Genomic DNA, 15,066 nt, shown 5'->3' on the forward strand with positions numbered 1-15,066 from the left:
TCATCATGTTGTTTTGATTTTAATTGGCATCGCGCAACTGCTTTATGTATTGGGTTCACAAAAGTAGCCACCAAATTCTTATTAATGGTCACACGCCAGTGATTTTGCAGCTGTAGGAGGACAAGATGTTGATTAAGTTATCAACTAGAGAATTTTGACCAAAGACCTCATACTTATTAGCGGCATTTTTCAAACTGTATACTTTAGTTTGATATTACGATTCTACCGTACACAGAGTGTTCCAAGCTCATACTATCAATATAATTTTCAATAGAGCACTTTCAAAAATCCTATGGGTGGCAACCTCACTTTGATAATATATCCTACCCCAGGGGAAGGTTACAGAAATAATTAGCGCAAAAGATGGTCCTACAATTACCTTGAAGCCATTTTAGTGCAGCAGGGGACAAACGGACCGTCAGGAGAGGATGGTAACCATGTTGAACCCATACACAGATATGCATATGTATTAGTGTCTTGCGAGGGTTGAGAACCAGAAAGTCTTAACCCAACATAAGCTGCTCCCACAAAATGAGCATAAAGTCGCCACGGCACTTTAGAAGATACATTCCATTAAACATAACAAACATTCAACAGAAAACAAAAGAAATTCTGAAGGAAATATTGATTTTTGAAGACAAACCAAAAAAGCCATCCCAACTTGTTTGGGTATCAAATAAGGATTTCAAGTCAACTTTATGCTCATTTTGTGAGAGCAGGTCATTTTGAGTTTAGGCTTTCGGGACCTCAACTCTCGCTTACCGTGCTTAAATAGCCAGTTTTACAAATCCACAAATTTATTACAAAGTGACTGATTGAAATACGCACAACGTAAAAGCATACGCAAACATTGTGGAGGGTGGAACGCACACGAAAATATATTATTTAAATCGCCACTAAATGTAATTGGAAAATTGTCCTTTTTGAAATTTTATCGGTCTTTTTTCAAAGGTTTTAACGCAATATTAACCCTTTATCAAACTCTTTTTAGATGCTGGGTGGGTGTAGCTCTCACAATTACATGGTGTTTACACGATGCGCAGCCGCAGATTACGATTCTTTTGCCAAGTTAGGATGCGATGGATGGAGCTGGCAAGACGTGCTGCCATATTTCCTCAAGATGGAGAATAACATCAGGTAAACATGATTGTTTGATGGCATGTAAAATGTAGCCATATTTAAGAAAAGGTGAACACTGATGGCGCTATTTATATTTAATCTTGTTTTCATCTTTACAAGGGGTAGACAATGGAATAATGGTATTAAAATATCAGAAAAACAGTAACAAATAACACGAAAATTTTCAAAAAACCTCTTTATCATGAAAAATGTATAAGGAACAACTTGGCTAAATTAAATTAAAATATATGTAAAGGGGTAGACAATGGAATAATGGTATTAAAATATCAGAAAAACAGTAACAAATAACACGAAAATTTTCAAAAAACCTCTTTATCATGAAAAATGTATAAGGAACAACTTGGCTAAATTAAATTAAAATATATGTAAATAGCGCCCTCAATTTGCACAACAATATACAGTTTATAGAATACAATAATACAACAAAAAAGCAGAAAAAGATGAATAAGTTGATAATGATACAAAAATCTATGTTAAAAATAGCTAAATATATATGAGTATGTTAGTGTGATAGCTGTTGGTGTTGTCCAGGTCTAAAATTAAACATTATATAAAGTTTTGTTAGAAAATTTAATAAATGATCACATCAAACAACCGTGTATAAACTACAGAACAAGAAATTCACATATTTAAAACAAAAGGTTCCAGAGAGGTCTTTGATCTGTCCAATATATGAAATCTAAAAAAGTTCTACAAAGAGCAACGAGTTATTGCTAAGGTCAGAAGGGACCTTTTAAGTGTTGTCTATATGGAACGCTTTTCTGAGAGTGTACTTTGGAGAGCTTTGGAGATCATTGTAAAGGAAAAACATGAAATCGTACCTTTGGGAATAAGTCGTTGATGCCTGCATATTGCCAAAAAGAATGTATACTTTTTTTAACAGTGAAAAGTAGTTTTGCATTGACTCTACTCGCGAATCACAATTATCATAACGAAACTGCAACAATCATAACGAATTATGCGCGGCCCTTTTAACATCTCCTTTTAGCCCTATCCCAAACCCACTTCATTTTCGCTTGCTAGGCCCCTGTCACGGGCCCTGTCAATGAGATGTGGGCTTCGTGAGTTTGCGTGTCCCCAAAGTTGCAGGAATTATTTTGATATTTTGTTAGCCGATAAAGTCATAATATTGACCGATTATTATCTTCCAATATTTTAATTGCAGTCCAAAGTTTGCCAATTCCCCATTGCATAAGGTCGGCGGTCCTCTGACTGTCTCTAATCATGAGTCGTGTTGTACACAAGCTGCCAAAGACTTTGTGCAAGCAGGTAAATCATTATGATCTTTGTTATAATTTATCTAGATTTGCTGATACAAAATATATAAAAAAGTAAATAACCTTTCAAGATTAATGTTTTTAGTTCAAGGTTAAAGCTGTAGTTGTAGTTTTTTTCACACTACTAAATTAACACTTTAAAAATGCGAAGCATCCTTGGTTTGATGGAAAAATCAATAACTTGAAAGTATCTTGATGTAGTATAATGTTTAAATTAAACCATCTATCATTAGTTAGATACTGAATTAACATATTGTTCAAACCTAACTTGAATAAAAACATTGAGAATTAGAAATAAATTTGAAGCATATTGTTGTGACAAAAATTCGTCTTTGCATAATTATGATTATATTGCCGCAAGCTATAGAGGTGCATCGAGTGCACGTAGTATGTGTTCAACCGTGCATCAATTGCACGCCGTGGGGATATGTCTTGCCCATGTTTAGAGTATGGGATAACTCTCTTGTTGACTCTCATACCTTGCGAACGCAATCTTCTCATCTCCGGATATATTTTGTTACTGCTTGTCATACTGAGAGCTACTGAGCACGTGAATTATTGTTTTAGTGTTGACCTTAGGTCAGGTCAAAGGTCATTCCTTGTTCAGCGAAAAGTTTGTATTTTTCATGTTATTATCTCCGTCATTACCCGTCAGTTGTAGTTTCTCTAGCTGTGTTACTGCATTATATAAAAGTTTCTTCACAAAGCTTAACTTTTATTTGTCAGTGTTTTGTGTCACATAACGTAGGTTTAACTCCAGTAAACGGTACATTTCATAAACTCATCTTTTTCATTTCATAGCCATTCACTTTCCCGCTCATTCTTCCTCCTCCTTTGTGGGACTCCAAATCCTGTATCTCTCTCTGCTCACAAGGTTTTCATTATGATAATATTGTTGCATCAACCATTACATACAGGTGTTGAACTTGGTTATAAAGAAGTAGATGTTATGAGCGGTCAGATTGTAAGTAATACAATTATTTTACTGAATCGTAAAATGTTGGTTTTTTTCCTCTCTTTTTTTTTGCGTGTACGTGTTCATTTTGTGTTATTTATATGTATTTGTCTGAGGGTGGGTAGAGGACGGTTGTACTCACGTTTCACCTCCGATGCATCCTCTTAAAATGTCTTAAAATTTCATCTTTACGTTGTAGATAGGATTCGGCGACTTCCCATGTAGTGTTGACAGGTTTGGCAGAAGAAGCAGTACCGCACGTTGTTACATCCATCCCGCCCAAACCCGACGCAACCTGACGGTATTATGTGATTCACATGTTACCAAGGTAAATTATGTAAATGGTATCAAAATATTTTCACATGTCAGCATAGGACTATATGATTGTGTGCTGCACAATATCGATAAAAATACATTCATTTAACATCCAAGTTTGTAATGTTTTGTGATGTTTTCGTATGCGCAAGGTTTAACAATGATAAGATCTCTGTCGTATTGAACGGTATTATAAACATTTTAATTTGTCTATAATTATTCAACGTGTCATAAAAAGCGCGCAGTGATTTATAGTGCGCTACGTCATGTACGCAGAGGCACAATGCCTACAGACGTTGATCCACAAGCCTCAGCACACTTTGACAGGTTGTCGCTAACCACTACCATGACTGCGGTTTTTTTAATTTGATTTGTTCGGGTTTTGACAACCCTGGATAACCCAAGAAAGCCTCTTTTGAAGCTTATTTCCATTGGGGTCCATTTGAACACCGGGACGGGTTGGGAACAGTCAGGGGTTAACACCCTACACTTTTCAAAACTGGCTGCGAGATACATGTACAGGTATGGCTCTCTGTACACGGGACCGACGGCTTAACGTCCCCTCCGAAGGACGGAGTACTTTCATGATTCATTTACCCAATTCTAAATGAACCATGGGGAGAGCGGAAGTCTGAATTTAATCTACAGAAGTTGCCAATTAATTTCAGATTTTTTTTCCAAGTCAATATCCCAGCAAATCGCCACCGCCGGGAATCGAACCCGGGACCTCATGCACTAAAGGCAAGTACCCTAACCATTGCGCCACGCTCTCCCTCTCCCACGGCATATCATTCCACAAACCATTAAACATGTTAAACAACAACACAGTGACTTGCAGCTAAATAGCTAAGAAGCGCACACCCTAGACATTCCTTCGCAGTTTCAGCTCCCTGAGTTTCGTACGGGTTACAACGAGACTATTGACAGTAAGTTCCTTGTCCGGGGGAATTTCAAGCTGACGCTTTTTTACGAGACCGTACTAATAAACCACCGCCAGGGTTCGAACCCGCAATCTCTTGCACGATAGTAAAACCACTATAGTCGATTGAGAGTACAGAAATAAATCAAATACTGGAACTTACGTTTCGTTAACACGACGTTTCGTCCGAAACCATCGGACATCATCAGGTGACTGAATTAGGTCGATTGGTCACGTGAGAGACGGCGATCAATTGCCTTCAGTGCCTGGTCCCACGCGCGCGAGAGTGAAAGCGTAGTCCTCCTGTTCTGTTCAGCGACGGTCTTTCGACTCTCTCCCAGACGGCTTCACGCACACCCCTTTCAAACCAGCGTTCCTCCTTGTCCAGAATGATGACGTCTTCCGGATTAAAGGTATGTCTCGTGACTTTGTTGTGGGTGAAAACAGCCGAGTTCTGGGCTTCGTTAGAGCTAGGCCTGCGATGTTGGCCAATCCTAGCTCTAAGGGATTGTTTTGTTTCTCCAACATAAGAGTCCTTACAGTCCTTTTCCGCACATGAGATACCATAAACGATGTTGCTACGTTTATCCTTTGGAGGTTTGTCTTTGACCTTGACTAATTTGCCGCGGAGGGTGTTAGTAGGCTTAAAAGATGTGTTGATGCCAAAGGTCTTTAAGGTCTTCTTTAACCTCTCTGAAAGGCCAGCGACGTAAGGTATGGTAACGTGCGTTGAGTTGGTGATTTGATTCGTGTTCTGCGCACTTGCCAAGGTCTGATCTTTCTTTGTCTTAGCTTTCTGGAAAGCCCAGTTTGGGTAGCCGCAGGTGCTAAGAGATTTCTGGATGTGATTGAGTTCCTTAGCTTTGGGCTCCTCTTCGCTAATGAGAGTGTCTGATGAAGTCCGATGGTTTCGGACGAAACGTCGTGTTAACGAAACGTAAGTTCCAGTATTTGATTTATTTCTGTACTCTTGATTTACCAACTGGATGAATAATCTACACCAGGATATAGTCGATTGAGCTACTGTGGCGCTTTTTAATTTTTCATGTTCATTGCTTTGATAAAATACCGATAGCAAACAGTTAACACCAAAAGGAAAATGTCACGTATAGGATGAACAATCATGGACTGGAGCCGCTGTTACATTCCTTTTGTATTCTTTTTCGAACCCAGGATTTGAAATTAGTGGGGGCTGTGAGGTTAAAATCTTGGGCAAGATCTCGCTCCCATTCACCCCTCCCCTAGCCTCAGTTCGAGGCGTTAGGGCGATGAGATTGGGTATTTTTTTTTGCTTCTTGATTTATTTTTATTCTGATCTCGCCAAGTCTTGTCCACCTAATTCTGCTGTATTATATCGCATCGCTAGCGGCCCTATAATCTTGGTTGTCATAGTTTAGAAAGCAGGTACAATGATAACCAGAGAAAATTGCTGAACAAGAGAAAATTGCTGATCCCAATTTTCATCACGTAACTCTTCTCAACAACTGCAAGTTTTCAATCTATTAGTAATTTTTCTAAGATAATACCAGCCCAGTGCCCAAACGCCTCGAACCGAGGCTACCCCTTCCCTGGGTCTGCCACTGTAGTATCTAGAAGCTGGTGTTTTAGCTATACAAAAGGAAGGCCGTATCCAGATTGTCTGATAGCTTCTGATAGAATCGGAATCAGATCCATGAGATCCAGGCATGAGATATCGGCATTATCCTTGCTTGAGCAAGGAAAATTGCATTCTGGACCAATAGTTCTTATAACGACATTGAGTGCGAGAGCACATGGTAATCCGAGTAGGTTTGCAGACTGGTTAAGATGAGCAGTGATGGTAACTGTGGAAGATGGGCCCGAGAGTTTTGAATTGTTAATTGAATCCAATCAGCTTTTCTAGCTAAATGTAGAACACTTGTAAAACACCATTGAATCCCTTTCTTTCCATGTGTTTCAGATTGATATCAAGGATAAGCGAGTTATTGGAGTTCGTTATCTGCGAAATGGTAAAGAAAATTACGCGAATGTCAACAAAGAGGCCGTGGTTTGTGGTGGCGCTGTCAATTCACCTCAGGTGAGTAGCTTAGCCAGAATCACTAACCCAATACGTTTTTATATACTTTTGACTACCCTTTCGTTGTGCAAAGTGGGTGAAGAGGGGTTATATAACTCAAGCAACACACCCAGTTGAGTGGGCACACCTGACGTTACGTCTAAATTCTAACCTATGCCCACAGGGGGAGGTCATACAAACATACAATGGCCATTGGCCAAAACAAGCTTCCAGTATGACCCCTATTACCGATCGTTAATAGCATTTGATGACCAATTGCCTTAGGAAAAGGTCACTTTCTGGAAAGCTGGACTGAACAAAGCATGTTATCTGATGTAACTAATTCCTTCCCAGTGAGTTATGACAACTTAGTAAACTGTGAGCGTAAATGTCTCAGCCATTGAGCATGCACAATAAAGCGGATCTCTAGCATCAACAATCATTTATATGTTCGTATCATTCAAAAGTATACAGTTACGATTTACGTCATAACCTCCTGATGAATAGACACTAACTTTAAAATACACGGACGCAATTGCAGGTTATATTATTGTAAAAGTATAATGCAATTTACAATTAACGCAGGCGCTGTCCACCGTATTTGAAGTGGGCAACTTTATGATGGGCTCCACATGCTCCCATTGGAGGCCCGAGTTAGCTTAATCTTTAAGCTGCAAATCATTCGTTGCAAATGTTATTGGACTCGTATTTTCTTAGCTTTTCTTAGATATGCAGTACATTTTCAGGTATGAACAAAGCTATCTCCATTCTTTAACCAGTGTTAACCAAAATCATTTGACAATGTCATGAATTATTTTTTTACAGATTTTGATGCTCTCTGGCATTGGTCCTAAAGCACATTTGGGGGAACTCGGGATTGCTTGTATCGCTGATCTACCTGTGGGCAAAAACTTACAGGTAAAGTTTGATAGTAGCTCTAGAATTCACGGTAGCGAAAGTTCTTACTGAACATGATCAGCGTCAAATTAAGCACACGGCTATAAAAACATCTTTGATGCCAGTGGATCATATCATTTAAATTTTATGTTTCTTTCACAGACTAAATTTAAGTTTTGATCTGTTAATAAGTATAGCCTACTCATAATTAGTATTATGGCATGTTATTAACGATTTTGCATTCTGCATCTTTGAAGGATCATTCAGCAATTCAAATTAAGGCAAAGGTTCGCCCTGGAACTGATGTGCTGACTCTTGATAAAGTAAGTGTGATGTAAAGTATTACAATTTTAATATCGACAAGATAAATTTTTTTATCATCCTTTATCTATTTAATGTTCACTAAAAATAAGCTAACAAAAACACACACCAAAAAACCTCCATAAACTCACTGTTGTAATTTAGCAGCACCCTAACTGCATTAAAGTCTATTTTGGCATAATGACAAAAGTAAAATATTATTATTAATGTTAATTTAATACTTTCTAACTTTTCAGATAGCATTCCAACACAATGTGATTGAAGCTACTGCTTTTGTGCAGACCGGGCTGGAAGTAAGTAAATTAGGTTTTTTTTCTCGACTTAAATTACATTTTTCAATTCATGTCGCAAGACACTGATTCTGGCGGACTCCTCCATGGGCTGATGCATCTCTAACCAGTGTATACAGGCTGTATCAAAATGATTGGTATCCATCAGCACGCTTCTTCAATATGCAATATTAAATCCACTAGAAATGTCCAGGATGTATAGTTTTATAATCTTTTAAATAATAATCTATAAGGTAGCTCCTATGTTGTATTTTGATGTGGTAGTCTTGTGGTCCTGCCTATTATCACTGGTAACTGCATACCGATCATAGTTATGATACAGCTTGTGCTCGTGCGTTTAGAAGCTCGATGGATGCTAGCACTTGATCCTTGCAATTTGTGATGTTTGACATTAGGCCCAACGCAAAAAAAAAAAAAAACATCGAAATATGAAATTACCCGCGCAATTCCTTCACGATACCGTTTTTCCTTGCACAGTTTGTCAATTTGCTATTTTCCCTGCGCACAACATAAAAAAAAGCGCAGTGATTTATAGTGCGCTACGCACAGATCCACAAGCCTCAGCACACTTTACAGGTTGTCGCTGACCACTACGGCCCCACATCATTCCATAAACCATTAAACAACAATTCAGGGGCTTTGCTGCTAGTCAAGAGCGCACACCCTAGACATTCCACAAATAACATGAATAACCTTCGCAACCAGGATCAGCTCTCCGAGTTTCGTACGGGTTACAACGAGACAAATTAGCAGTAAGTTCCTTGTCCAGGGAATTTCAAGCAAACTTATAAGGGCCTTGGTATCATGATCTAAAAGAATAATATGGGTCACTCATGCACCATGCTTACTTATACTATATTTTTGAAAAGTGATCATCTCATTTAATGTGCCTAACACATGTTTTGAATGTTTCAATCACGTAGACAGATATTCCGTGGCCCGACATGCAACTGCATTTTACTCCAGTGTTTGAGCCATTTGGGGTTGGTGTAACATCCATTCATGAGTTGAACTCTCCCGAGTAAGTAAAACGTTGACATGCAGACCAAAATTCCCTGCCCTAACCGAACCAATGTTTGTTTTGCTATCGGAAAGAAGAAACGAAAAAGAAGAAGATGAACAAAGAAGTCACTCGATACCGCCGGAATTCGAACCTCGGACCCCTCGCATGCCACGCAGAAGATCACCGACCTGTAGCCACGGGGGTTACGCTGTCCGGCCAGCGATTCCCTGTGCATATATGACTAAGGCTGATTGCGTCATCGTATCGCGTGGAATGCATGCCCACAAAGTGGTTTTTTAAAGCTCACTATTAAAATAGTGAGCTTTATAATGAAGGCACAGATAAAAGACAAGTTCGCGTCTGAAATTCTGATAACTGGACAAAAATACCGTACTGCGCAGATCGACAACCAATCACGGCGCGCCTTTGCCCTGACGTTTCATTATAGTGAGACATTATAGGGCCGACATTTGTGCGTACGTTTGTCTGTTGCGTCAAACGCTGGGTTTTCTGCTGCGATTTTCCGTTTTTCGTTGTGATTTGCTGCTCGGGTGATTGCTTTAGTTTGGGACCTTTTTCACGTTTTGTCGCTGTGGTTAACGTTGAACAACAATCCAAAGGCCCGAAACATGTTTCGGTAAATTGGCACAATTCTATTTGGATTCTGTCTTAATTTCTCACTTCGAAAAAATTTGATTTGAAAGAAACGGCTGGATGTTCAAATTCAAGGTAAATTCTTTTGTTTAGTTATATTTTGGTGTTAACTACAGAATGTTGAAACGGAAGTCAAGGCGTTCCTGTAGTACAATCGAGATGCTGAAGCAGGGCAATAGGACGCTGACTTACGAAACCATTGAACCTCGCGGTTTTGAAAGTGCGTGGCAGTATATTATAAGCTTTGTAAACTGTCTTCTATTATTTTGACTTATTTCACCATTTATATCGAGAGGAACATCCTGTCTGTAAAAAAAATTATCTGTCCGTTTTCAATCCAGAATGCTGCCATATTTGGGCTATGACATCACCGATGAGGAGCGAATGAAGATTGAAGGGATTACAATCTTTCCTACATTACTGCATCCTCGATCTGTTGGAGAAATTCGCCTCAGAAGCTCGGCACCATTGGGTATAATTCAAAACTTTAAACTTTTGTATTATTTTCCGTCTATCTAAGTTTATATTCGTTAATATTATGAGTTGTTGTTTTTTGGTAGCTTTTTAATGTATGTATCGGCCTATCGTCCCAGATGTTTTCAATAATCTTTGTTTCTGCATAAAATCATAACATTTTGTTTTATCATAACATTATGTTTAATGACATGTTATATTACCAATTGACAAAACAGAATAATAATATTGTGACTTTTAAAAAAATTGTGATTGTTTTAACACGAGAAAGTAGGCCACATGATTGTTTCCTTGGTCTGGTTTCCTTTAACCTATACCGTGTGTCGAAAGTCCGTTCCGCCTATATTCCGACTTCCCATGGAGCGGTAGTCACTCGTGGTAGTCAGAGAGTGAAAGTTCCTCTTGCATTCATAACTATACAGCAGCCGTTCTGTAACTCGTGTTTATAAAAACTTTTCACATTCTTCGTTTCAGATGATCCCATCATTGACTACCAATATTACTCTGATCCTCATGATGCGAAAGTCATGGTGGAAGGCATTCGACTTGTGAAGAGAGTTTTTGAGACCAATTCCATGGCTAAATATGAGTATGTAATGTGCAAATTCGATGTTATTGGAAACGTGATTTCCTTTGCTTTCTTTTTCAATAACGATTTTGCCGTATAATGAAATTTAAATTAATCAATAATTAATTTAACACCTTTACTTTTTGTTAATACATGCACAGAGCAAGAATACTTGATTTGAAGTTGCCAGGGAGTAAGCATGATGCGTGGTCACAGGAAAACCTGGAGGAATTTGTGCGTCATTTTGCCTGGACCTTATACCACCCCATCGGGACCTGCAAGATGGGTGCTGCCAATGACCAAACGGCGGTTCTGGATCCACAACTAAGGTAGGTGAAGCGATACGAAAATTTAAAATTCGGGTCCAATATGCGCCACAATAGTTTTCGGCACTCGTACTAGGGAGAATATCATTGGTCCCACTCCAGCAGACTTGTGCTCCTTTCTGATGTATGAGCACAAATCGGCTGGGACCGATAGAATAGCATTAATAACCTCATGGATATACACGACGTGAATAATCCAATCAAAGTTTGTACATTTTAAAGATGCACACGTAAATGTAGATTATTAAAAAAAGATACGGATTGTCGATCTCATCATGACGTAGTACGCAAGTAGGCTTTACAATGAACGTGTTGCGTGACGTCTCGTGTTGTGCGTTCGAACACTTACGGGGGCGCTGGTTGCCGAATTTGAGGCCCAGGGTTACGCTAAATGTGGACACGGGATTCGAAATCATAAATGTACACTCTTTATCAAAAACAAAGCACTGAGCGACCTTTGGCAGGCCTAGCCTACTTCTCAGTTCCCTGCTGCAGATTTTCGCTGAAATAATATATAGCTCTGATGAAGCTTTGTTCTTCTCCATGACGTTGAAGCTTTGTGCTTCTCCTCGACTTCTTGTCGCTGCGGTGCATTTTGGTCGCAGCAAGAAAACGCCGCGACAAAAAGCACGCGTGATATATCATGATATCTATACAAAGGTGTTTTTTCTTCAAATGTGTTTTCGCTGTAAACGCTTTTTTTTATCAGCTTCATGTCTACAACTTCAAACATTGTTTCATTCATATCGTTATGAATTTGGCAGACAGCCGAATCCGGATTCGGTAAATTCATGTTACGCATGCATTATTTTTGAATTGGAGAACAAAGGATCAATGCTTTACCTGCAGAGGGCAGCATATACATTTTTAGCGGTTATCATCGTCGACCGTGTGCACCGTTAGCTAACCCTGTATGCCGCCCTCTTTTGATTACTTATGACGCTGTTATCATCTGACCTCCATTAAAAAATTGACATGCTGCTCTCTATTATGTAGAGCACTGATCCCTTGTGTGTTTTCCGTTGTTGGCTTTCAAAATTTTCACGTTTTGCCGCTGTGGTTAACGTTGAACAATAATCCAAAGGCCCGAAAAGATACAATGGATCGTTTACATGTTTCGCTAAATTGGCATGATTCCATTTGGATTCTGTCTTAATTTCTCGCTTTCTCTTTTCCGATGTTGGCTTTCAAATTTGTAGGATACCGGTACGTCTATATAATACATCTGTGGCGTTGAAAAAAGCGGTGGGTGCCACACAATGTCAATTACTCTTAATTTTGATTCAAACAAACTAGAAATGAAAAAGTAATGCATTTGTTGCAATTGTTTTTACAGAGTGCGTGGTGTTAAAGGTCTTCGCGTTGTGGATGCCTCTATCATGCCACATTTAGTGTCGGGAAATACCAACTGCCCTTCCATCATGATTGGAGAAAGAGGTGCCGATCTTATCAAGCGGGATCACAAGAATGCAAAGTTGTAAATTCAACGGGTTCACAAGTTACAAAGTTCCCCAAATACTTTTTCAAAGAAATCGAAAAGTTTTCACAAATAAGATTAATTTTAGAGTCTGGAGCGCCTTGGCTAAAACAAAATGGTTCAGCAATTCATAATTTTATATTCGTCGGTTATATCATATTTTGTCAGTACATTCACCAGTTTGTGCCCCTCCCCCTGATTTGTAACAAAATGTCTTAGATATTGCAAACTATTCTATTTTTTGATCGCCATTACCAGATAACACACTTGACACCATTTTGTCCAAAATCGGAGGAAATTTAAACGTACTATATAAAGATTGCTATTAAGAGTTCACAAATTAAAAAGTTCCCCCGAATACTTTGTCAAAGAAATCAAAAAGTTTTTACAAAATAGATTAATGGTAGCCTGTTTTGTTCGACACGCCTCGTGCAATTTATAATGTCATACATTGTTGCGTTCGGTACCAATGACTCATTACATAAGAAAAGATGCAGGTTTGAAAGTTGGTCTGGTGCAGAATGTAATCCAACATTTGCATGCTTTGTGAAAATTGAATGGACCAAAGTGCAACTTTCAAAATTGGAACAATTGTGACTGAATGCAACAATGTAAGACATTGTAAATTGGACCTGGTGCGTAACCTCTGGTGTGTAACATAGGCTACCGTGCAATAACTTTATAATTTCTAATGTCGTAAAAAACTTTTCAATATAGTTTAAAAGTATAATTTAATAGTGGAACATTGAACTTGTGAAGGGTAGGGTATAATAAATCAACTTTGGAGTTTCTTTCCTCTGCAAGCCGTGGGATTCACTCAATATGACGTGGTCAGGGGTGCGGTGACAAGTAAGTTGGCTGAATCGTTAACTACAATTTCAATTGTCAAAACGGAGCTTGCAGAATAAAACCTCATACATGTCATAGGGTAACTTGGGGGAATATGGACTCTCAGCCTAAAACGGCGAGGCAGTAACTACCAATCTACATGTATACAGAACTTAATATCAACTCATACTTATATGGTTTTAAGAACTATTTATTACCAACACAAACATGATGATAAATGTGAAATTACATTTTGCTATTAACTAGGCAATGAGAAATACGACATTATTATTGGGGTAATATGGACCCCCGTACAATACACTTTGTAAAGTTTTTAATGTCCTATCAGCACAATAATAATGCAGTTCATTAACTCTGAATGTAAACCATTTGCATTTAAAAAGCTGGTCAGCATGTGGTGCTAATACGTAAAAACACTGCATCTTCAAAAAGATAAAAACACTTACCGGAATTCAGACCCAGTGATGGTAAGCTTAACTGTGATGTACAGTATACAATTCTGCATACCAAGGGATTAAATATTAGTACACTGTGCCTGGTTGAATGCGGGCAGGAGATAACACTTGAGCTCATCCCTACACTCCCCAGTTCTAAAATACAATACATATTACACACTTTTTATGATAAAATCTTGATTAAGATTGCAATCTCTACACTTACAACCTTATACAAGTACACAATTGAAGCAAAAATATCTTGACTTTTTGCAACATTTTTGATTTTATGATGGATAACCAAGCTGCAGCACTGTTTACAGCTAAAAGTACATTCGAAAGGTCGCATTAGACCCAATGATTCAACAGAGGGGGCTATAACATTTTCTCTACAAGCAGATTTGTATGTTAGGATCCAAATTACCGCAAGTATAACAGTATGTAGGCCTATTTATGTTGGACGACGCTTTATGTTGTTTTGAAGAACTATGTGCTATTCCATACAACCCCAGTTGAAATCCATAATACAACCTATATGGAAGACATGACCTTAATCTCCCACACAAGGAGTGTGAATTTCGAATGTGGTTTACCTGAATGTGTACCGTATTCACTCGATAGTTAGCACATGTGCTTACTATCGAGGGCTTTTGAAAACGTGCAAAAAAAAAAAAAATGAACAGCGCCATCCACAAAAGTGACAAAAGTGTAAAGGGTTTTGAGCAAATCATCGATACACATAGCTATATACGAACAATTAAACCTACAAATTTGTGTGTTAACTACATTAGCTCAGTTGGTAAAGCGACAGAATTTGAATCATCTTAAGAAGAGCGTACTGAGCAGGAGTTCGAGGCTCGTTATAAACTTTTCCGTTGATTAATTTTTATTTTGGGGTTTGAGCTTTTCTTGATAAATTTAATCTTTTTTTGCTTTATTTTGTTTTGTTTTTCTTTTCTTTTCTTTTTTCTTCTTTCTTTTTTGTTCTATTCATACTGGGGTCATGGGCTGTTTATTCAACAATGTAGTTGGGTATGCCCTCAATGTTAAAATGAGGTGGTCATGGTCCTCTTTGCCATTACACGCTACAGAAATTCCATATTTTTCAAAGGCTCTGATGATGGTTCCCTTC

General features: G+C 38.5%; 1 protein-coding gene across 1 annotated transcript; it reads left to right on the top strand.

The window, feature by feature from the left end:
• Nucleotides 1-1,021: 1,021 nt before the first annotated feature.
• LOC140165599 (alcohol dehydrogenase [acceptor]-like) lies at nucleotides 1,022-12,979 on the top strand. Its single transcript, XM_072188883.1, has 13 exons — nucleotides 1,022-1,137; nucleotides 2,306-2,409; nucleotides 3,335-3,381; nucleotides 3,572-3,700; nucleotides 6,546-6,662; nucleotides 7,467-7,559; nucleotides 7,796-7,861; nucleotides 8,096-8,152; nucleotides 9,073-9,170; nucleotides 10,148-10,278; nucleotides 10,755-10,869; nucleotides 11,010-11,177; nucleotides 12,511-12,979. Exons 1-13 carry the CDS (start codon nucleotides 1,022-1,024, stop codon nucleotides 12,653-12,655), a joined length of 1,386 nt encoding a protein of 461 aa, XP_072044984.1. The 3' UTR covers nucleotides 12,656-12,979.
• The last annotated feature ends 2,087 nt before the right edge of the window (nucleotides 12,980-15,066 follow it).

Source organism: Amphiura filiformis, chromosome 12, assembly GCF_039555335.1.
Source record: "Amphiura filiformis chromosome 12, Afil_fr2py, whole genome shotgun sequence".
Lineage (NCBI taxonomy): Eukaryota > Metazoa > Echinodermata > Ophiuroidea > Amphilepidida > Amphiuridae > Amphiura > Amphiura filiformis.

Bases quoted from the DNA above. Each gene is read 5' to 3' on its own strand.
- LOC140165599 (XM_072188883.1), top strand. From the start codon at position 1,022: ATGGTGTTTACACGATGCGCAGCCGCAGATTACGATTCTTTTGCCAAG. The intron at 1,138-2,305 runs GTAAACATGATT...TTTTAATTGCAG, and splicing joins AAGATGGAGAATAACATCAG to TCCAAAGTTTGCCAATTCCC. The intron at 10,279-10,754 runs GTATAATTCAAA...TCTTCGTTTCAG, and splicing joins CAGAAGCTCGGCACCATTGG to ATGATCCCATCATTGACTAC.